General features: G+C 42.1%; 1 protein-coding gene across 1 annotated transcript in view; it reads left to right on the forward strand.

Moving 5' to 3' along the window:
• The window catches only part of CFAP61 (cilia and flagella associated protein 61), a 180,899-nt gene extending 160,351 nt beyond the window's left edge, over positions 1-20,548 (forward strand). Inside the window, exons 26-27 of the mRNA XM_065401500.1 lie at positions 15,965-16,055; positions 20,348-20,548. Of these exons, the coding sequence (XP_065257572.1) occupies positions 15,965-16,055; positions 20,348-20,548 (292 nt within the window). The remainder of the gene's footprint in view (positions 1-15,964; positions 16,056-20,347) is intronic.
• Positions 20,549-24,155: the final 3,607 nt, after the last annotated feature.

Consider the following 24,155-nt stretch of genomic DNA (forward strand, 5'->3'; position numbering starts at 1 on the left):
ATGTATAGGGCTTCTACTTGGAGATTTATTCATATTTTTAAAAAATTAGTTTCTTAATATATGGGCTAGATCTGATGCCCATGTCAGGAAGGAGGTTCTGCAATCTTCATTTAATTAATTATTTGTCGCTGCTCAGCCTTAAGGGGTTGAAGCTGCTCTACTGAGGATAAATAATTGTAGAAGTCATTGGGCCAGAGAGAGAGAGAGAGCACTCACCTGGTAGGTGGGAAACCCAGGATCCAGTCCCCACTGCTCCAATGACTTTTTTTATTTATCGACAGTGGAACAGCTTCAAGAGGAGAGGCTGAGGAAGCCCTACAGCAGAATATACCATAGCCCAGTAGCAAGGGCCCTCACTAGAGAGGGGGAAGATTACTTGTTCAAATCCCATCTGCCCCTCAGTTGGTGAGGGGACTTGAACCAGAGGTCTGCCACATCCCAGATGAGTACCCTCACCACTGGGCTAAAAGTTATGAGCAGAGGGATCCCCCCCCAGCCTGGATTTAGGCGCTTATCTCAATGAGAGTGGCAGGGGTTAGCACACACCCCTTGGCCAAATACCTCACATTGGCTAGTTTAGGCAAGGAGCCACCCAGCATGCTGGCTTTGTGAATCCCATTCTGAGGCACCTATCTCTCCCCATTCATTGTATAGGGAGCCTAGATGCTTAGCTCAGGTTTGTGAATCCCAGTGTTTTTCTAGGTGCCAAAAAGTTATGTGTGGCAATGCTGTGAGTCACCCCATTTAAGGTCCTTTGTGACTCTAGCCCTAGATATTTACAATAATTCCCAAAAGAGGGGTGGGGTGAGTTTTGACTGGCAGATTAAATCACTTGTTCCTCAGTTCCTCCCCCTTGTTCTCCTGCAATAAAACAACCACTGTGGAAGCCATAAGACACAGTGGCCAAGTTATGGACCGTATCCTTAGAGCAATGGCTATTAGCCAGAATGGGCAGGGATGGTGTCCCTGGCCTCTGTTTGCCAGTAGCTGGGAATGGGCAACAGGGGATGGATCACGTGATGATTACCTGCTCTGTTCATTCCCTCTGGGGCACCTGGCACTGGCCACTGTCGGAAGACAGGATACTAGGCTAGATGGACCTTTGGTCTGACCCAGTATGGCCGTTCTTATGTTCAGTGGCATTTCCTGCTGCAGCATCTTAAGTACAAAATAGATAATTAGAGGATCCTCCTGATACCTGGCAACGAATTGGATATTCTTTGGTATCAGGGCATTAATATGATATGAAAGTGATTCATATAAGCTTCATTTTGCAGTAATGAAAATCACATTTGTTAATACAATGCATAAAATCTCTCCTTACCATCTAGTTTCTAAAATACTTAAGTTGCTTATTTAATGAATGAAGTGTGAGTGGTTTTCATAGATGAGATTTGTAAAGTATCAGATGAGTGAGTTTGTTTTCAATCATACTATGTAGAAGTTGATCACCATGATATGATGCAGTAATGTTGATGCCAAGACAAGGCACGACTGCTCCTCAGATTCAGCCTAAGTACCAGTGTATATGTCATAACTGGAAAGAATAAGATAACATAGGACAACGATGAGACGTGTGAGTGCCTTTGTTCTCCATGTTACATTATAAAAGAGCACATCTAGGGGTGATGTTACTGGAAATACTGTAGTGGGAAGCTGCATCATGCCATTCTTTCTTCAAAAGCCAAAATGGAGGGTTTTTTTAAATGTAATGACAATGGACAATGTTTATTACCCTTATTTTTAGTGTTTACCGTCATCAAGGCTAAGAGTGTCTTCCTGCGTCTTTTTATCATATTGACTTTCATATTTCGAAGGTGGTAACATTACACTCTATTTCCCCCTCCCAACCTCTTTTTGTACATTACTGCTGTTTAGTTTAAAGTTTGTGTAGAGCTCTAGTGGATTAGGAAGGCTTTGATCAGATCCGAGATTTGTGTTTAAATCCTAGTCCTTCCACAGACTTTCTGTGCAACTATTGCCAAGTCACTTAACCTCTTCAGTTACCTGCTCTGTAGAAATTAGAAATAGTAGAAAGTTCAGAATGTTCTGTTAGCCAGTGTACATCTTAATAAGCAATCAGTTGCTTTCTAGGTGAAATTTAATGTGTTGTTTTGGACCTATAAAGCCTTGGTTATTTTAGAGACCTCTCTGTGTTGTACAGTGGCAGTCGTGGTCAGCTCAAGCGCTCAGACTAACGTCCTCCTGGTTTAAAGGGAAGAGGGAGAGGAGTTAGGGGATTCTTGATGATGTGCCCTTGACTCTGGAATCCATTGTCCTCGCTTTGTTCTGCAGAACAGTGGCGACTTTCACGACATGCCATGACACAAGTCTTTTCCACAGACAAAGCATTCAAATTTTCAGCCCCAAAGGTAATGTTATAGCCATGTGAAAACAGGAAGTTATAATGGGAACGATTTTGTATTTTTGTAACCTTTGCTATCAGAAATAATGCTATAATTTCATCCTAAAAAGCTACAATAAAATAACTTTAAGGTTGCAAAGACCAAACAAGTGGAGAACATCACTGGATGTTCTGGTAGCTGTTCTCTTCAGTCTTGTCCACATCTCCCCAAGTCTATGATCCTAAATAGTGAAAAATATTTCAGAATGATATAAATAATACTGACACTTACAAAATGTAACTATTTGGCCTTCTCTTCTCAGAGTCACTTTGCACACAGTATTTTTTGCAGTAGGCTAGAATTAATGAATTAATGTAATTTTTATGAGATTCTGAGCAGAAACCCCACAATAGAATGTTTAATGGCACCATTCTAATAAATCTCAAAAAATAATAGAGACATTAGGAAGGAGAAAAATATTGAATGTTTTTAATTTTATCTTTAATAGGACTAGTGAAAGATATTAATTAAAAAGGACTTATGGACAGGATAATCATTGCCTATCAGGGATTATATTAAACATGGTATATGTGCTGCATATAAAGATTTAGACCAGCCTTTCAAAAAATTAAGAGCATTTGTTTATTAAAAATAAATATTAGAATGCATTGCTTTCTGGAATTTGCTGGATCCTGTCACATTAGTGTGCCTCAATTACATAAAAGGGATTCCACCTTACTCTTTTGTTAACTCCGCAGACTTGTATGAGATATTTTTTCCCTGCAGGGAAAAAAAAGAACGAACGGAAATGGGAAAGGCTGTGAGCATGGTTGAGTGGGACTAATGCTACTCAGTACCCTTTCCAGCCTAATTAGAGGTAAATAGGTGTGCTTTTTATGAAGAGAGAACCAGAATAAGAGGAGCTCATGAAGGGATGGATACTGAAGCCCTAACAGCTTTTTTTTTCTACTGGAATTAAATGCTAGCCATGATTCACACTATTAAAGCTGTACTTACATAACAAATCAATATAAATAGCCTGACATCTTTAGGTGGCTTAAATTTATTTTATATATTTAACTAATGTCATTTTTAATGAGCAACTAAGCTTCTAATGAACAGCTAGGTTACTAAGAAACCCCAAGGCCAGGATTAATAGGGAAAGGCTAGTCACCTAATCTTAACATAGTATACTTATGGTAGAACCTTGCTAATTCATATTAATAATTAGACAGGCCATTGTGAATTATTGAATGTTCCGAATCTGTAAATGAACAAATAATTTTAGATAAGTAATCATACTGCACCACAAAGTGTATTTTATTGATTTTGTTTGACAGTTTTAGTTTTCTTTTAATTATTTTTCATAATCTATTAAATATACATCATGCAGTATGTTGTGTAGAAATACACAAAACCTTAAAACATCTGCTATTAATTTTTTTTGCGAGAATAGACACTGCCATTTTGGGTGCCAGCTGTAATGTGTTTGGATTAGCACACTGCAGTTTAGCAAGGCTCTATTGTGCAGTAGCCACTATTAAGAAGTAAACATTTACCAACAGTTCAATCTGTGGTACTGAGGTAGTGCAGAATATCTGTATAGTGTTCTTAGAATAGGAAATAACTGCAGTACCTCAGTTACTGGGTTGAAGTAACTGTTGCTAAATGTTCACTTTTTAATGGTGACTTTTATCAATGATATTATAACATAATATTCCTTTGATATTAAAAATACAGAAAATAAAAATGAGAAATCAGTATGATATGGATGAATATTTTTTACAGTTTGAAGATGCTGGCAAACAACATAAATAGGTACAAGTATAGGCCCTGATTCAAAGCCCATTGAAGACAGTGACAGTCTTTTCATTGACTGCAGTGGGCTTTTGAGCGCGTCCATTGGGAGTGGTATTTTGCTCAATAGGAAAAACCCCTATCCAATTCAATGGTTGTTTTTCCTGAATGAGGATCACAAGATTGGGCCTATAGTGGAGTGTACTTATGTACTATAATTAAATTATAACAGTATTTTAAATGCCAATAAATCCATGTTGGATTTGAAATCAAATGTTTATTTCTTAGCAGAATTATTGCCAGTTTAACAATAGTCCCAGTGTTCTTTTAAAAAATGATAAATAACCACAAATTTCCTTCTTTGATTTTTATATTCCCATTGAAAGAAGCATGAAATAAATGTATTCCTCTCAACTAGTGAATTGTATCATTTTATAATCCTGCTTCAATAAAGTAAATCATAGGGCCTGGTTGAATATCCCTTGAAATCAGTTGTAATCTCTGTTGATTTCACTAGGCTTTGGATCAGGCCAACAGTAGCAGAATCTAGGGTTGCCAATTTTCTAATTCCAGAAAACAACACCGTTGCCCCGTCCACTGCCCCGAGGCCCTACCCCTGCCCCTTCCAGAGGCCCCGCCCCCCGCTCACTCCATCCCCCCTCCCTCCATCGCTTGCTCTTCCCCATCCCTGCTCTCGTGCTCATTTTCACTGCAAGGCCCAAACAAGCATATTTATTGTTTTGACAGATGTATTATGCTAATTTCAGGTTTTATTTGTTACAGGACACCAGAGCTGTCTGCAAAATAGTCAAAAAGGATAATTTAAAAAAAAATAACAGAGGGTCCTGTGGCACCTTTAAGACTAACAGAAGTATTGGGAGCATAAGCTTTCGTGGGTAAGAACCTCACTTCTTGCATCTGAAGAAGTGAGGTTCTTACCCACGAAAGCTTATGCTCCCAATACTTCTGTTAGTCTTAAAGGTGCCACAGGACCCTCTGTTGCTTTTTACAGATTCAGACTAACACAGCTACCCCTCTGATACTTTAAAAAAAATGAAATTTCACAAAGGTTTTCATGGTTCTTTCCCTCCCCTCTTCCCATTTTTCATAACCAGCTCCATGTTTTTTGTTCTCTAAAGTTATTGTAATTTTGTGTGTGGAATTAGGACCACACATTATCACAGCAGCAATGGGTGGCCCACTCCTGAAGCCCAAATACAAATCCATAAAGCACAACCACAGAAATGCACACCTGTCCATACACCTATATAAATAAATCTGTAGAAACTCACTCCTACACCTACATGCAGATACACATGTGTACACCTCTAGCATGCACTAACACATATACTTCCATGTCATTTATTATTACAATTGTTGTTTAGTGCCTAGAGACCCCAACAAAGATCAGGGCTCCAGGGTGGTGGGTGCTGGACATACACATGAAAAGAGAGAGTCTGCAACAAAGAGTTTATAATGTAGCTAGACAAAGGTGGGGAGAAATGTCTGATCCATCGGCTCTTCTGCAATTACTAGTCAACAACATTCACTTTTTAAGAAATAACACATTTCTTTTAGAGTTCCCTTCTCTTTTAAAAATTTGTTATGAAATGAAAACACACATATTTTATGTCATCAATTTTTTTTGTGCTCAAGCCAGCAAAAGAAATAAAAGTCAGAGTTAGGCTGCAAATTTTATTCACACGGGTATACACACATGCGGCAATACATGCACCTCCCTACACACACACTGCCTCTTACACACATACAATGCATGCATGCACACACTTGCCTACAGAAAGATGCTTTTTCATACACTTTTCCAGGGGCTGCCTAAATCACCCAGCCAGGAAGGGAGGAGATGGGCTGAAGGGGAAAAGATGTTGGGGGGGGGGAGGAGAAGAGGATGGGGAGGGAAAGAGGCTAAGGATGAAAGCAGGGTGGGGGTAAGAGGGGGCAGTGAAGGAGAGAGGAGGCGGTGGGGGGGTATGTGGGGTGGATGGGGATGCAGGGGGAGGCAAAAGGCTACAGGTGCATGAGGATGTGGGGGAAATGGGTGTATAGGAACATAATGGGAGTGCACCAGTGTATGGAGGTGAATGGGGTGCAGGGCTGTGGAAGGTGAGGGCGGCTCTGGAGAGGATGGGTGGGAGAGAACTGTAAGGGCTACAGGTCTGGGATGGTAGGTGATGGGGCGGGGGGGGTTGGGACGAGGAGGGATGCAGTGATGGGGGATGCGGGTGCAGGGGGGTTGGGACGGGGAGGATGCAGTGAGGGGGATGGGAGTGCAGTCCCCTTCCCAGCACTCGGAGACAGGGATACACATACCTCCAACTCCCGGGTGCCGGCGATGGGGCGACAAACGCGCTGCAGCTCGAGCCCAGCCACAAGAGGAGCGCGAGGAGAAGAGGGCTGGCCAGCAGCGGGAGAGATGCATGCCATGCAACCCCTCAACAGCCGTCTGCTGAACGCTCACGAGTCGTGCTAGTTCCTCCCCTGCCCTGACCCAGCCAGTGGGAGCTGCACCTGTGGGTGGGAGCAGGGCAGTACGCGGACCCCCCCCCCCCCCCCGGCAGCCCCTTAGGCTAGGAGCCAGACATGCCGGCTGCTTCCCGACCCGGGAGCCACGCGGCGTGGTGGCTAGCAGAGAGCTTGCCAGCCCCACTGCATGGCGCTGCAAACCGGACAGTCAAGCGCCCGGTCAGTGATGCTGACTGGAGTCACCAGGATCCCTTTTCGACCGGGTGTGCCGGTCCAAAACCAGACACCTGGTCACCCTAGCAGAATCCCAAAGAACTGCATTATCCAGGGAATACCTGAAACACATTGATAAATAAATGTTCAGTAAGTAGTGGTTTTGTGCAAGGAATTAAACAGTACTCCTGCCGTGATTCTGCTGTAATGTACTTCTGTTTTCTTTTTCCACGGTTGTAAATAAGTTATAAGCCCTGTAAAAAAAATTACAAAAACAGTTAAAAATTTTTATATACACAATTTAATATTATTGTTTGCCTAGCCATGCAATATAGCTTTTTATCTCATTTAAATCATCTGGGGTTGGTAGGTTTCAGAGTAGCAGCCGTGTTAGTCTGTATCCGCAAAAATAACAGGAGTACTTGTGGCACCTTAGTCTCTAAGGTGCCACAAGTACTCCTGTTATTTTTGGGGTTGGTAGCAAATTTTCAGTGTTGTTTTCTTCACTGTGAATTTCATTTTCTGGTCTCATCACAATCTCATTGTAATTCAGCATCTCACAAGTCAGTCTCTCTCTCCCTCCCTTTTCCACCTATATGATTCACTGAATAACTTCAGTTTCAGTCAATTAAATTGCAGTCACAATGCCACAAGCCCAGATACATCAGCGTCAGTAACCCTGCTATTTATTTCCAGCAGGGTTGACTTTTTGAGTACTTTTTACAATGGTCTTTTTTACTTTTGGATGTGGTGTTCGTTAGCAAGTTTTTTAAAAAGTTGTCTTCCATTGAAAATAAGACGTCTTTTGGAAGGTAGTTGCTAAATCCTTTGTTTGTATAGTCATAAATAATACTCTACCATCTTAATCAACCTTTACTGTGTGGAGAGGCTGGTTGTTCTCAGCATATAGGGAACATGATTTTTTTCCCCCATGATTGTCACTTGTCATTTTTCACAGACCAAAAATCTGTATCTAATGTGTCACCATTACAAGCTTCCATTATTTTCTATTCATGCAGACTGTCTCTGAGTCTAGATCTTGATCAGAGTTTTTATTTTCAGCCGCCTTTGATGTCACTACTTGTTGTAACACCATTTCCATCATTCTGATCAGCACTGGCTGCTGAAGATGTGATTTTCAGTAGATTTATAGGACCAGATTTTCAAAATTGCACACACATCCTGCACACTTAATTAATGTGACTGCACCTGAGTAACACATAACTGTTTGTAGAAATGACCAGAAATGGCCATTTGCATACACATATGTCCTGTGTGCATCTGCAGTTATGGCCATTACATGTTCAAGTTAGGCACATAGTTGTACATGTCTAAATGTCATATAAAACTTGCCCATGTTTTCTGTGACAGAATAAGAATTTTCCTCTTGCACTTCTTAAATGTCCTTGCAACTGAGCAAAGGCTTTAACTATTTAAATATAGCACATAGTGTCAATGTGAAAACATACATAGCTCGGGGGCAACATAATGATAACCTATGGATCTAATACAATGCTTCAGATTAAATAGAGCTGTATACGTCATCCGAAAGATAATAAGTGATATGTTGCTAAATAGCTGGGCTGCTGCATTCTAAACCATTGGAAATTCTTGAAGGGTCAGAAATGAGCTACAATATTTAAGCCTAGAGTCTGATGGGATAAGACACAGTCTTCTGTGTCTTCTGATGGGATGAGACACCCATCACAGTCTTCTGATGGGATAGACACCAGCTCTGGATAAGCATTTTTAGCAGCTGTAGCTATTTGAATAACTACAACGAATGCAGAAGGACACTATGATCCATCTTTATGATCCATGATTTAGTTGGGGATTGGTCCTGCTTTGAGCAGGGGGTTGGACTAGATGACCTTCTGAGGTCCCTTCCAACCCTGATATTCTATGATTCTATGATCTTGATGATTGTAGGGCAGTCACCTTGATGAAGGGTGAAGTTATGGACATTGTGAGTTTCCATCTTTCCATGCAGCTGTTCTTCAGCTAAGTGCCAATGACTCCATGGCCATACCTAAAACTTTGCCAACCCTATAGCTAGACTGTAGAGGTTCTAAGTAATGTCTTGATGAGACTAACAAAAGCTCCCAAGCAAAAGTCTACAACGTAGCTTCCATAGGTGCTGAAACTAGGGGTGCTACCAGACCCCCCTGGCTGGAAGTGGTTTCCATCATATACAGGGTTTACAGTTTGGTTCAACGGCTCTCAGCACCTCCACTGTACAAATTACTCTAGCGCCCCTGGTAGCTCGTAATGTGCTCATTATCTTTAAACACATTGCAGTAGTGCTGAATACTTTGAGCAGTCACTAGAATAAAAAAAAGAGACTTGATTTCTGGAAAATATCTTTCACCACAAAGGCAATCAAATGACTTTTGAGCACAATAAAATTTCCCCTGCAGTGGTCTCATGTGAAATTTGCTATTTCCATGTGCAGGTCGAGCTATTTTACACTTAATAATCACAATTTAAATTGGAGCCAATATGAGCTGGCCAGCCTGTATGAATAATGGCCACATGTGTCAGTCAATTCAGACCAAGATTTGTTGCGATAGCACAGGTGTTTGTTGTACCAAATGTCCAGTGATAACAATGGGAAGTGTGGGAAGCAGAGTGTATAAGAGTGATGGCAGACTCCAACATTTGGGGGGGGGTTACTTTCCACCAGCACCAGTGAGAAGGGTCTGGCAGACCCACTAGTATTCACCTGGCTACATCCCACCTCCTAGATCAAGCCTTGCCAATCTTGAAAGGCTGCATGTCAGAACAGCAATGGTTTCCATAAATGGTACAGCATAATTATTGGCTTAAGGCATCTAAACAGGTGAGGAAAATTGCTTGGAATATTTTGGGTTATTTCAAATTCTGAACATTTGAGAACTGATATAGTATTTCCAAGATGTACCTGATAGTATCGGCCAGGTTTTGCATATTTACTGTATTTCAAAAATCCAATTTTTGTCAAAAATAAGGTTAAAACTTTTTTAAAAAAATCTTGCTTGGCTATCCACTGCATTGCACTCTGTATAGGCAGCCATGCCCAGTGCTGTGGGCATTAAACGTTACCACCCAGGAACTGCACCTACTGTAAACTTCTATTTCTGTTATGCTGGCTGGTTCTGTGAGCTCCAAAATGGAACAACAGTCCTACCCTGCACGGACTCTCTATCTGGCGGACTGCATAAAGTTGGTGTGAGTGGTCGATGTAAACTATAGCAGCCTTAAAGCTGAGCTGATCTAAAGTGCAAAGCTAGCATGGAGGGACACCCCCAGACCCCCACACAGCCCATCATTGGTTAAACCCACTTGTGGCATATTTAGACTGTAAGATCTTCAAGGCAGATATCCTTTTTTATTCTGTATTTGGACAGTGCCTCGCACAATGGCTTCCCAGCCATCATTGGATTCTGTAGGTGCTCTCACACTAGAAATAAGGAAGAGAGGCAGAACTCATACTAGAATCCAAAATGGCTCCTCTGAAGAGCAACGCCTGAGTTGGTTGAAATATGGATTTTTCTGTGTTGCTCCTTAATCCCAACTTAAATAGAGGAAAAGTACACCAAAGTACATTAATAACCTCAGAGTTTGGGGCGCTGATGTGCCAGTCATCTATATATTGGTGTACTTGGATTGCTAGGTGAGGAAGTTGAGAATATTTAGGGCCTGATCCTCAGCCCACTGAAGTCAGTGGAAAGACTCCCATAGAGTTCAGTGGAGTTTGGTCAAGTGCTTAGTGAACCATATTGTTGTGGCTGACTCTAAAAAGGGGCATTTTATTGTAGTAATGGTTGATTCACAGCGTAAACATGAGATTCTTCCAATGAGACTGTTCTATCAAGATATGAAAGTCAACAATCAAAGATCCAAACTAATCCTGCTGATTTAGAGAGTGAATTATGACACCCAAATACACCCAGACAAATTTGTCCTGATTGATAAATTTGTTGGGATTCTGAAATAAAGAGAATTGGGTGTGTGGGAAACTGGGGGGAGGGAAGAGTGGGGAGAGCAGGAGTAGGAATAAGAAAATAACAGACCCTTGTTCTTTACTTTAATTTGGTTTTATTATTGCTGCTATTATAAAAGCTTTTTTTAAGTAGACAACTGAACGCCAAGAGAGGACTCGCTATCACCATGGATAAATAACTCTAGCTGCAAGCATACTGGTAACTTGTGCCGAGATTTTCAAAGGGCAGTTAGGTGCCCAGACCCCATTGATTCTCAGCGGGAACTGAGTGCCTACCTACGTTTTGTGCCTTTGAAAAGCCACCAGCCGTCACCACACACACTCCTTGGTCTCATCTCAGAGCAAAGCCTATAAATTGGTAGCATAAGGCAATATAGCAATGGTAGAAATCTCCTAGTATTTATCTATACAGGTTGTTTTCTACATTTGTTTAAATTATATTAACATGATTCTGTTCTAGAAAAAAAACTGTCTCAACAGACTCAAAATTCAGATCATTTAATAAACTCACCAGCAGAAAGAGATTTTTCCTGGGTAGTTAATGAGTCAGTAAGTCAGCAATACCCAAAGTGTAGGGTGCACCCCAAAGACAAGCCAGCTTGGGGGACAAAGGGTCCTCTCAGCTGTCCTCCAAAATCCAAGCTTGCTTGCTTGCTTTTTTTTAAGTACATTTTTATCTGTTGTGGTTGTGAAGAAAAGCTTGAAAGCATGACCCAAGTGTGCAGCAGTGTTTGCCAAGGAGTCTGAAACTATTACTCTGAAGTATGAACTGCCGCATTCATTAGTCGGTGCTAACTCAGATGCCAATGATGACACTTTAAATGCCAACGTTGTTAAATATACTACTGTTCATTGAAGCATGTGAAAAAGGAGAGGCTATCTCATATTAAGAAAATCTACATAGCCTTACAACATCAATGTTAAAAAACGATAAGTTGGGACACAGACACACACACAGATTGGCTTAAAAATCATGAGATTTTAAAATATAATAAATATTGGGTTCTTTTTATTTACCTTTTTTTTTTGAGTCTTTATAGTACACTTGGATCATATTTTCAAGCTTTTCTCTACAACTATGATGGCTAATTTCCTCTTTTTATTTACTTATTTAATGAAAGCTAGGATTCTTCCACACTCATGGAAGTCCAGCAGCCGAGACAAAGAGAAACACAAACTATCACAAAATCCATGATAAAAATCACAAGATGTGACAACATTGTACTATCTGCTCTGCACAACTGCTCATTTTGGACAGATCTTTAACAATTTATGGTGGGATTGAGGTGGGGGTGTGATTGGTTTAATTTTCCTGAAAGAAGGGCTCAGCTTTCAGTGCTGCAGTGGGTGGTAAAAATAAGTGTCATGTCTATATTCCTTTATAGGAGTATGCCTAAATGGCTAATAACCTGTGCCTGGCAGAATATGGGCTCTGTCGAGAGACCTGTAGTACTATTCTCTTTTTTCATCATTCACTACTGTTGCCCATTACTCAGATGTCATGGGACTTCTTTGATGTGATAAAGTTCTCATTAACCCTTTCTTTCATGGTTTCTTGTTGTGGATGCTGAGCTTGGCATTCTCAGTGTAAAAGTACCTCACAACTTTCAAAGTCTTTAGATTTTTTTTTTACATGTTCACATCCAAGGAAAGATCTGATGTCTTGTATGGTGTGGATGACTTAAGTGGTGCAAGTGTTGATAAGGGTCAGTGTGCTGTCCTCCTCTTTCTTTCTTTCTTTCTTTCTTTCTTTCTTTCTTTCTTTTAAGTACCAGTAAGCATCAGAGAACTACTGCTGCTTTAGAATGTTTGAAAAAAACATTGTCCTCTGAAAGTGGTGTATAGCAGTACATTAAATAAGAGTCTGGAGAATAAAAATAGATGGGTTTTGGATGGGAATCCATTTACATGCAGATTTCAGAGATACCACATTTTTATTTCCCAGGATTGGCCAACTTTATCTGCTCATTTTTATCCTGTGTCCCCCTCTAAATTAAAAAGATTCAGCTCCTTTTGCATAGGATGCCACTAGATAATTTTCTTTTTTCTCCCCTTCATCTAATATAGGCTACACATCACAGATGAGGCAGAACAGACTTTATGTATTGTTTGTCAATGAAAGGAGAGAACAGCTTCCTAGCAACAAAAAGGATGTCACATATTGTCTTCAAAAGGAGACCATTTCACCCCATCTAGTTACAAATGCCTTCCAATGATAGCTTCTGTAGATATAAAAGTCTACCAGCAGGGGATCCCCCCTTAAGAAGTGACCAAGTTTTAAAATCGGTTATGCCCCTGGCAAACATTGTACATATTTAGCTTGATCATTTTGGCAGGTTATGAAAGACTAAATGGTGCAAACACATGTGGCAGATGCTGTTCTCATGATAGTTGAGGAGCCTCTGAGCCTCTGTTGGTAGCATGCCAGGTTCATCTTGTACACTGAAGAGCATTATACTTTCAAGCTTTCTACAGCTTGCCCTTAGGGACTACTGTTGAAGTGGTAATAAAATTTAAAATGAGCCTCAGAAAGTCAACTTGTTGGTTTGGCTTCAAGTGAATCTTTTTCATTATTAAACTTCAATTTAATGGAACATGTGTTGTTGTAGCTTGAGAGAGTAAATCCAAATATGGTCGTTAGAAAGGTGATTCTGCCTTAAGAATAAATATGCACTGCCAGAAAGGGAAGAGAGCTGCTTATATATTAAAACACTCTGTGATGGTTGCATTTCTCTATTTGAAATGAGGTAAAGGAAATTTTGTATTAAATAGCTGGTTATTGGTAACTCCTGTACAACCAGGCTTGAAAATATACACAAGAAATTGTCCACTTCCAGAGTAAACACACTTTTATTTGAGCCAAATACTGTAGGTTGGTGAAAAATTTCAGGCCTTAAACTCCCAAATCTGGGAATGCTGTGATGAACTGTAAAAGTCTGAATACCCGAAGATGATATCAGCTGAACTAGTAATAATAACAATAATACTCAGTATCCTCAAAGCATTGTACACACGTAATTTAATCCTCATAACATCTCAGTGAGGTAGGTAAGCAGTTTCATAAAGGCAAGGTGTTTAAAAGACTAGCTTCAATCACAAGATGAAATCAGTGTCAGGGACAGAATTAAAACATGGGAATTCCAGGCTCCCAGGTTGGTGCTCAGATCTATAAACTATTTCTTGCCCAATAGATGTTTCTCTGTTAAAACAGATTTACCAGTAGTAATTGCACAACTAAAACTAAGATGCCAAGTGAAAATACAGGAAAAATTTATGGCAATAGGGCCATGGATTTTGGCAGTGCATGTCAGTGTAATGTGAGCATCTTTAATTATCTTGGTATATCTTTTTCTTGTGCCCCTCCTATCTTGCTTTGCCATCTAACTGTTGACATTAAATGAAAAATGTTTTGAGATGAGTTAGTTAAAATGTTTTGGGGAACTGTTCATTTCTATCTATGTATCTTATAGGGATATGATAAATACATTTTAAAGTACGTTTTTAAAAGCGGCTCTTAGAGCTGAGTTCAGCTTTTGTAAGATTTTGGACCCAAATATAGAGATGAAATCAGTCTTGGTAATGTGCTAGCAGTGTGCAGCGAGATGCTCCTATGTCTGTCAAAATGGAAAGGTAAAGATGAGTAGCAGTGGCAGTAAATATTTATATTGTGGAAATGTCCTTCATTCTGTTTGAGGCCTTGTTGTGCTGGGTGCTGTACAAACACAGAAAAGAGACAAGCCCTTATCCAGAGGGCTTACCATCTAAAGAAGCAAATGGAGGGAACGAGATGGGGGTATAACACACAAGTGGATGGGTATGGTGAAGAATTGGCACAGCTCTGTTAGTTACATGCTGTGGTGTTGATTGAGTCATTAATATCTGAAGTCCAATGAAGCTTTTATTTATAGAAAAGTTACTGATAGGAAATATCACAATTCAACATTTTTAAAAGGTTGGCTTCCTTTTAGAAAGAAACTGAATGCTGGTTTTCTGTGGAAATTGTCATTAAAATTATGTAATTTGAGTTTTTATTCTAGAAATGAATATATTTATTGAAAGGACATCAGGCCAAATCCCATCAGATTTACACATGCAATATTGCTTATTCATGAGAACAATCCCACTGATGTGAATAGACTACAAGCTTCCAATGACACTGTTCATGTCTAAGGACTATGGTCATGATATTGCAAACATGCACATGTTTAACATCAGTGAGATGACTGAAATGAGCAAAGCTAAGGATTTGCATAAGTGTTTGCAGGATCAGGCCCTATTTAGCTGATACCCAGTTTAATAATAAGTCACACTGATTCTTTTAGTCCTATTCTTTCTTCAGTGGGTCCTTTTAACTTCCATTAACATTAATGAGAATTGCATACACACATCAAGCAGAGAATATACCTTATGTAATCTACAGATTATTGACACAACAACAATTATTTTTCGTTATATAGGAAATAGAACTAACCAGCAATTTTCTGTGTCATCCAGTTGCCTCTAGCTGCATTTACAGTGTCTAATTATATATCTCGTTATGGCCTTACGATAAATAGATACTTACATTTTTCTAACTTTTCACAGAAAAAGTGTAATGAATGCTTTCTATCAATAGATATAATATAAATGTTAAGATAGTTCCTCTTAAGATAGATTCAATTTAGCTTCAGTGCACTAGTGGAAAGAACATATTGCAACACTGTGGTGGCCTGTTTTTCTGGCCTTTATTAATCCAGAAACCTTAATGATGAACAACATTTGTGTCATTGTCTACACAAATTTAATTTGTTTATGCAGGAGTTCAGTTAATCCTGCAATCTGCTTTTCTCAAATGAGGACAGATAATGGAGACACCGTTCTTTACAGGTCTTCAGGCTTTTAAATTCTGATAAAATCAGGATTCTTCACTGGGTCTTGCCACAGCTCTGAATTAAGCCACTTTAAATGTAATTACTGAAGCTGGCTGTACATCAGGAACATCCATTAAAAGAATTGATTGACCATGCTGTTACGGGAGGCATTTTATGAACAAACGATCATGATGGGTCCAGAACTGTAATTTATAAAAGCAAAAAAGCAGGTAAATACTTTATTAGTGGTTAATGAGAGGTTCACTGGATAACTAAATTTCTTCTTTTTCAACCAGCTATTTCAGGGAACCTTGGTCCATGGCCATCTATCACGATCGGTTTATTGATCTTAAGAAAGAACTGCGTCAAATCCTAATATCCAGCCAGGTAAGAAAAATGACTAGCAATTGCATTTTATTATTGGAGTCATTTGTTATTGTTGAGCACTTAGGTTTTTTGCTCCCATCTTCTGCCTTAAGTTTCACTTTTTTTCTGTTTAATTACTCACTTTGGAAAGCCTAAATAGACATAGAGTCTAAGCAGCATAAGGGAGATTCAGTAAATACTGGAAATTGCTTATTTTAGTTATTTTTACAAATCTCCAAGTTGCTGGTAAGGTTTTTTCATTGTTTATGTTGCTCCATTTTCCTATGCAGGATTTTTATACCACTTATGTGTTTTTTAGTGCAAACTTGCTACTGAGACATGGAATTTCCATTTCTTTAGTTAATACTGCTTTCCATACAGTTTTGTTCATTTTCCTGCGTAGTGATATAAAAGCACTGTACATGCCGTCCTAAAATTTCAGATCCTGTGAGCTGTAAATCTTTCTATAAATACCCATGAGCACAAGCTACCTAGTTGATAAAGTAACACAAAAGGGCTTTTCAATAATAGATGAAATTCCCAAATATAGGGTGGGGAGAAATTAAGACGTTTGTTAATGTCATTTGCACTGTTGACCTGAGCATAAATTCATAGTAATTTCTCTATTTTTCCTCCCCAAGTGTCTGATTCAAAGCCCATTGAAGCCAATGAACAGGCTGCCACTTGATTCAGTGGACTTTGGATCAGTCCCAAAAGACACAAAGTTGTAAACAGAATTTTTTTTCTAGTCTAAAGCTTGCTGCTGCCTAGTGGGTGGTTTAGTGCCATTCTACCATATCCCTCCACGTACCTCCTTCGCTTCTGTTTTACATATCGAAATTCTATATTGCTGCACTACTTTTTAATGGATTGCTGCGCTTACCATACAAAATTGTTAACTATGTATTGAGGTAACATCACCCTAGTCCCTAGGAAAGGTTAAAATAAAATACAGAGGTGCTAGATAGTATTGTCTCTTCTGTTGTTATAATATGAAGAGTACTTAAGTGAAGTATTATTTTTAGATTTTCTTGAAAACAACTTATAAAGAACAGAAAATGAAATTCTAACCAAAAAATTGTGCCTGAAGATAGTGATTTTCTGCCCTGTTTCAGCAGAGCTTCCTGTATTGTAATGTGAACTTATCTCTTATGTAATATCTATATTATTGTTTATGGACAGCCTGGAAATGGTGTCTTACGTATTTCAGGATTACTGACTCAGTCATGCAAGCTGTCTCTCATGTGAGTTAGTCCTGACACACACACGCAAGTAATCCTGTTGAGATCACTGGGACTACTCCTAGAATCAGGATTACTCACATGAGAAAGGGTTTACGAGATCAGGTCCTATATCTGACAGGGTAAATGCACATTTGTCTATTTTTATTCTAATTCCCTTCACACAGATTTTGATATTTAGAAACACTAGGTTTAGTAAATATGTATCTTCTATGTCTGTTTGTAAGCACTGAGCATGCTGTCGAGTGCTTAATAAATACATAATGCACCCTTGGAATATATCAAAAGTGTCTTTTAAATTGTCATTATATAATTTGGGAGCAGGAGGACCAGGACCTTTACTATCTGTTGCTCATATTGCAGTTGAATGTTAATTCAAATAAATGTTCAGTCAAATGCAAAAAATAAGTAACATAATAAGTAAAAAATTTTAACGAGCACTGTTACAGTTATGGAGATATACCTATCTCATAGAACTGGAAGGGACCCTGAAAGGTCATCAAGTCCAGCCCCCTGCCTTCACTAGCAGGACTAAATACTGATTTTGCCCCAGATCCCTAAGTGGCCCCCTCAAGGATTGAGCTCACAACCCTGGGTTTAGCAGGCCAATGCTCAAACCACTGAGCTATCCCTCCCCCCAGTTGAGTTGAGAATGTAAACTACAAAAGTCAGGAATTTTAAGTTATGATTACCATAGAAAATGGAACTCAATTAAAATGTAACAAGACATACAGTAAGAGAAACTAAGACATGCATAAGAGCCAAGTTAGAATCATTGTGTGAACTATGTCTGTGAACTTGTGTGTTTAAATTCTGAACCATAAAATTGTATTTATTTGAGGAGTCTCTTGCACAGGATGTTCTTCTTCTTCAAAAGCTGATCATGCTTTGAATATTTACCCATTTTGTAGGATCCCAAACATGTATTTATTTCAACATGCGGTGCTCCAGCTACGCAGACTTGCAGATGATAGAGATGAGTTTTTGCACCTCCATACACGGCTAGATACACACAAAAACTGAAGCCTGGTGATGCTATTACAGATTTAACATGAAGGGCAGCTAGAAAATTGCTGGGATTCACAAACCTGGGTTTGGCACCTAGGCTTCCCGTGAAAGAAGGGAGAAGATGCCTCAGAATGGATTCACAAAAGCCGGCATGCTGGGTGGCTCTTGCCTAAACTAGCCAATGGGAGATGCCATGTGTCCTAAGCCCCGCCCTTCTCAGCAAATTTAGTACCTAAATCTAGAGAAGCACCTCCTTCTGCTTGGGTTTCTCAGCTGCACACCCTGTCCTGGAGTTAGGCACTTACGCTGATTGTACAAGAAGCTGGAAGGGGAGGGGAGAATACAGAACATCCCTCATAACTTTAAGCCCAGCAGTCAGGGTACTCAACTGCGATGTGGGAATTCCCCACTTCAAAGGGATTTGAACAGGACTCTGCCACATCTCAGGTGCAAGCCCTTATCACTGAGCTATGGGATATTCTGGCGTTGGGTTTCCTCAGTCTCTCCTGTTGAAGCTGCTGCACTGTGAATAAATAATTTTAAAATTGGAGGTGGGGGACTTGATCCTAAGTCTTCCACCTTTCAGGTGTGTGCTCTGACCACCAGGCTCCAGAGTTATTCTTCATGCTTGTGTGCGCTCTCTCTCTGGTCCAGTGATTCTTTCATTATTTCTCCATAAGAACAACTTCAACAGGAGAGACTCAGGGAGATTCACATCAGAATATCCTCTAGCCCAGTAGTTAGGGTACTCACCTAAGAGGTTGCGGATACCTGTTCAAATGCCATCTTTCCCCCTAAGGTGAAGAGTCAACTCCCAGATGAATACTTCAACCATTGGGGCTAAAAGTTATGAGGGAAGTCCTCCCCAAGCCATTTTATGTAAGCTCGCATATAGAGGCCTGATTTGGTAGGCAAGTTCTTAGTATGCTTTACAGATGGGGCCCCACAGACAAGATAAGCAGAGGAACACTTATCTTCCCCCAGTTCATGCACTGCTCTGGGGCTGAAGAGTCCAGACATCTAGAGCAGAGCTGTAGTGTGCATGCACAGATGGAGAAAAATAGGTGCCGAGGGAACGTTTATCACGAAACTTTAGGCGCCAAGTGAGTTTAGGCTCCTACAAGGTTCAGTGGTAGTTGAGCAGGGATTTTGTGAATCAGTCAGGCCAGATTCTGGGATTTAGGCACCTAAAGTGGCAGTTAGGCACCTGAGTCCTTTTGTGAATCTAGCCCCAGCTGTTAAAGTATGAATAGAAAATTGTATAGTACACATGCAGTATGAGCTTTCCAAGCAAAGGCACTTGTCTTCAATAAGAACTACTAACCTGGTTTTCAGATGGCAGCTGGGGTTGATTGGAAAATCAGGCCACACGTTGCTTGCAAATTTGACATTTAAAAACATAAACCTTTCTGAACTAGCTGAGCACCAGAAGTGTATCTGGAAATTCAGTTTCTAAGAAGTTCAAATACTGAAATTGTTGTTTCTTGCCCAAGACAGTTGTCAGACTTTGTACACACATTGTACATATATCTGTCTGTACACACACAGACACCTTTTGAACTCTAAATAGGTGAGAATTTTCAGACCAAAAGATCAAATTAACACCTGAATTTATGGTCTTATCGAAGTGTCCTTTGAGCCATTAGTGACACCACACTGCCACAGTGTGATAATCCCTCCACTGCGTTCCTGATAGCTATTGCCACCAAACACCCCTTTCCTCATCCAAGGAATGTGGTGACCAGCTGTCTCTATATTTGTTGCCAGGGAGAATGAAGGGTGAAAGGCAGGCTTAGTTGGCTGCCTCAAACGAGCGACCTAATATCAACAAATCCTAATTTATCTGGTGCCTGAGCCTTGAAGACTGTTGCTGACCTAAGTCCATCTAGTTGTACAAACCATTGAGTTCTGTTACATGTATTTGTTTCTCTAATGCTGTTTGGAAATATTGGTGTGTGTATCCACCCTGCCTTTTTATCATAATAGAAGCTAGTGTTGCTATGCCTGCCCATCATGTTTTGTCAAGTCAATGCTTCTCTTTCAGCTTATTCCTCTGTTTTACAGGTGGATGGCCTTCCATCATTGGAACAGTCAGTTCACCAGATAGTGGATGGCGAACTCATTCTTTCTGAGAAACCAAAGAAATACCTGAAAAGGTTCTTTCAGCAAAATATCTACAAGAGACGGGTGGAGGAAAGCATCCTCAGTTATCTGAGCTACAATAATTACCATCTGCCTATGTATGCATGGCCAGGGATTGTTTAGTTATGATTGGCTAAAGGAGGCTCGCTTTTCACTCCTGATCCCTAGGGCCCCTAACTACCAGCCCCTCTCTTAGGGAGCACTGAGCTGGCTTTCAGACGTAGGCTGCATTCAGCAAGCAACATGCAATGTTCTCTTTCAATTCTCCAGTAGGTGGAGCAGGACTTTGATTTCCCATTCAGCAAGAACCAGCCGGGCCAGGCCCAGCCATTCCTATGCAAAGCTGGCCTGGCTTTTAACAATAAAAGCCCGCTCCTACCAGCCATGCCTAGCTCGTGTTTATCTGATCCGGGCCTGGCCGGGCTGCTTGTGGATTTGCCGGGAGCAGCCGCCGTTTGGCTGCGCGGGGGCAGGGGTTGGATGCTGACTCCCTTGCGGGCCGGGGGCCGGGCCGGCGGCCCCCGCCCCGCTGGCAGATGGCCGGTGGGGGCTGGAGTTCGCCGTGTCGCGGCTGAATTGTTCATTCCCCACGCGGCCCGGCCAGAAGGTGCATTGTGGCGGGGGGAGGGGGCGCGCCAACGGGCCGCCTCGTGACCTAGCAGCTGCGGGGTTAACTCCCTCGCGGGAGGCGCCTCGGCAACCAGCTGACCAATGGCCGCCGGCGCTTTGCTGCGCAGCCAGCCAATCGGCAGGCGAGCGCCCAAGGCGGGAAAGCTGAAGCCAGGCACGGAGCCGGGCTGAGGCGCTCCGGCCAGGTGCCTTCTCGCGCCCGTGCCTGACGCGGGTTGGCGCCATTGGCCGCGGGTGCGGCGCACAGCGGGCAGCGCCGGGCTCGCGGGCGCGACGTGCGAACGCTGCCCGGCATCATGCGATGGCCGCGGGGGGCTAGGAAGGGAACAGTGACCGGGGGGGGGCTGGCGTGTTACCACGGGACAAAATCACACCGCGCTGCCGGGTGTCACATCCCTTCTTCAGACACCGCCCCCTTGGCCTGCACCTGGGGAGCCTTTAGGGGGCAAGGGGCAGCCTCCGCGACGCCCTTCGCAGCGGAGTATGTGTCCTCTGTTAAGGCCTCACTGAATCACTCCTCGCCCAGGCATGAGGCGTTCTGGGGGCTGCGGGGAAGGGCCAAGCAAGGGGAGACCCCTCCGGGACAGGGCCGAGCAGCGGATAAGAAAGCAACGCCGCGTGCGGCGTTAAACGTGGGGGCCGTGTTTTCGAAGCACACCCCGGGCCTCCTCCAACACAAACCGCTCCCCCGCCGCGGGGGAAGGAGCCCTCCCCTGTTGAGCGTTAGGAGGATACGGGGTAGGAAGTCGGCGAAGGCCTTTCCCCTTCCCGGGGTGCTCCTCGGTTTTGTTCGTTGGTTCTGATCATGGGCACGTGGCGAGTGCGCGCAAGATACGCAGGAACCGGTCCCTAGCGGATGCTGATTTCTGGCGAGAGCCACCGGAAAGCCCCGAAAGTGACGCTCGCAGGCTGGGCTTGGAGGGACTCGCTTCCAGGCCATTGTTTAAAATGCGCACATGCTGCACAGCGCCGAGCGACCGAGAGCACAACCCGGGCAGCAGCCCGAAGTGCAGCAGCGGGAACAAAGAAGGCCCCGGCCCGCAAGAAGCAGACTAGCTACTGACCATGGACACTGCTGTACGGGGCATACACTCCTTTGGGCAGGCACACCTGTGATTGGGAGTGTGTTTGTGTTTCTGCACCAGGCACAGAGCTGTTGGAACTCTACCCGCCAAGCGCCATAAACTCTGGCAACACAGGGAGACAGCTACGTACATGGATTAAAAAAAAAAAATCCTATGTGGCACATGAAACTAGTAGCTCTGCTATCCCATGTTTCCAATCTTAAAAAGCGTGACGCTAAATGAGCTTTTGCATCACGGCAATAATTGACGGATGTAAGTGAAAAAAGATGCGGCCGTAATCCCAGCACGCCTGGTTTTCTCTGTACAAATAATACAGCCCCCCAAAAAGGGAGATGAAAAAGTTAAAATATTCTTTGCTGCGGAAGATGTAAAACACGTCTATCACTATTCAGACATAGGGGGCGGGAGGGGAACGTAGCCATGTGTGAGTAGCTGTTGATTGTTTTCTGGTTGAGAGAAGTGATGATAAGGTTGGGCTAAAGTGTACATTGCTCGTGTGGGGATTGCTCGTGTAACCTGCAGCTGTATGCTAATGATAATAGAAACAAATCCACTGCCTCCCCCATTAAACAGCGAGGAGGCAGGGAAGCACACATCACTGAACAAATACACTCGCAGTAGACAAATAAAATACACATACACACACACCAAAACCAAGAGAGAAAGAAACAAGAAAGGGGCAACCCACTCGCCAGCATGTGGCTCGGTGTGAATCTCAGTTATTTTCTCCTACTTATCTTTACAGGGTATTGGCTGATCACTCGGTTTTAGGACATGCTTATTGAGGAGGCTAAAGGAAATCAATGCTGGAAGGCTGTGTGGCACGATTGAAAGGTAACATAGTCTTTAGGGCGTTTGTCATGCTGGTCCTGCAACAAATGCCATCGAGCGCTGTTCTCTCACACTCGCGTATTTACTTTTTCCCTCTCTTCCCAGAAACGGTGATCAATTTACCCACCTTGGGCTGAAAAAACCCAAAACTTTCGCAAAAAGAACATACACACACATACAGAGAGCATGAACAGGTGGGAGTTGTCTTACCAACTCTGAGAGGCCAATTAAGTAAGAGGGGGAAAAAAGAGTCTGCGGATACAGACTAACACGGCTGCTACTCCAAAACTTTCGGTTCATTTAGGCCTTTGGGCAGCTATGACTGAATAGCGTAAACAAATCGCCATAAATGCGCCACTTAAAAGAGAAAGCTCCTCTACCCAGTATATTTTGCGTAATAAAAGAGCTGCTCTCTCCCCCCCCACCCCCCACCCTTCAAAAAAGCTGAATAATGGGAGCAGAGCAGATTGCCATTGGGGGATACTTGAAACTTAAGCAATAGAAAATACTTCAGGTCTTTTTCTTCTGGTAGCTGGGTGAAATGGAACAGACTCGTGGGCTCTTTCTTGTTTTCGCTCGCTTTCATGTAGTATTCTTTTGTGTGTAATTATTTAAACGGGAGATCCATAGCAGCTTTATGCTAATCTGCTGAACAAAGGGAGCGGGGCGGGGGAGAGGGGAAGGTGAATAGAAGGCGCGGGGGGGAGGGAGCGGGCAGAGGGATTCGCGTGTCTCTCGCGTGGCCCGCAGACAGACACAACAATCGCTAATTCCTGCAAACGCGCTGCGCTCGCTCCCGAGCTCCGGGTCAAACAGTAGCAACCCAGCAATTGTTTATGCGTCATGCAACAATGGGGGTTAGGAACCTGATGAACCTTTCTGATTGCAACTTTCAAGGGTGTGTGTGTGTGTGTGTGTGTGTGTGTGTGTGTGTAAAAAACAATCTCTAGTCAACTTGATACGTACAAAAATGTGAATGTGATGAAACTGTCTGACAAGGGGTGTAGGTGTAAGTAAAAATCTGTAAGCCACTTGATACTTACACCAGGAAGGGGGAAGGGTAGATTTAAAAAGAAAATCTAATCGGAGGCAGGGCTCTGCTCTTTGCATGTCACATTTCAGCCCAATTCTGGGTTTGTTCCGCCAAACACATTACGCTGGTGCTGTGTTGAGTAATCAAAACC

Source organism: Emys orbicularis, chromosome 3 (assembly GCF_028017835.1).
Source record: "Emys orbicularis isolate rEmyOrb1 chromosome 3, rEmyOrb1.hap1, whole genome shotgun sequence".
Taxonomy (NCBI): domain Eukaryota; kingdom Metazoa; phylum Chordata; order Testudines; family Emydidae; genus Emys; species Emys orbicularis.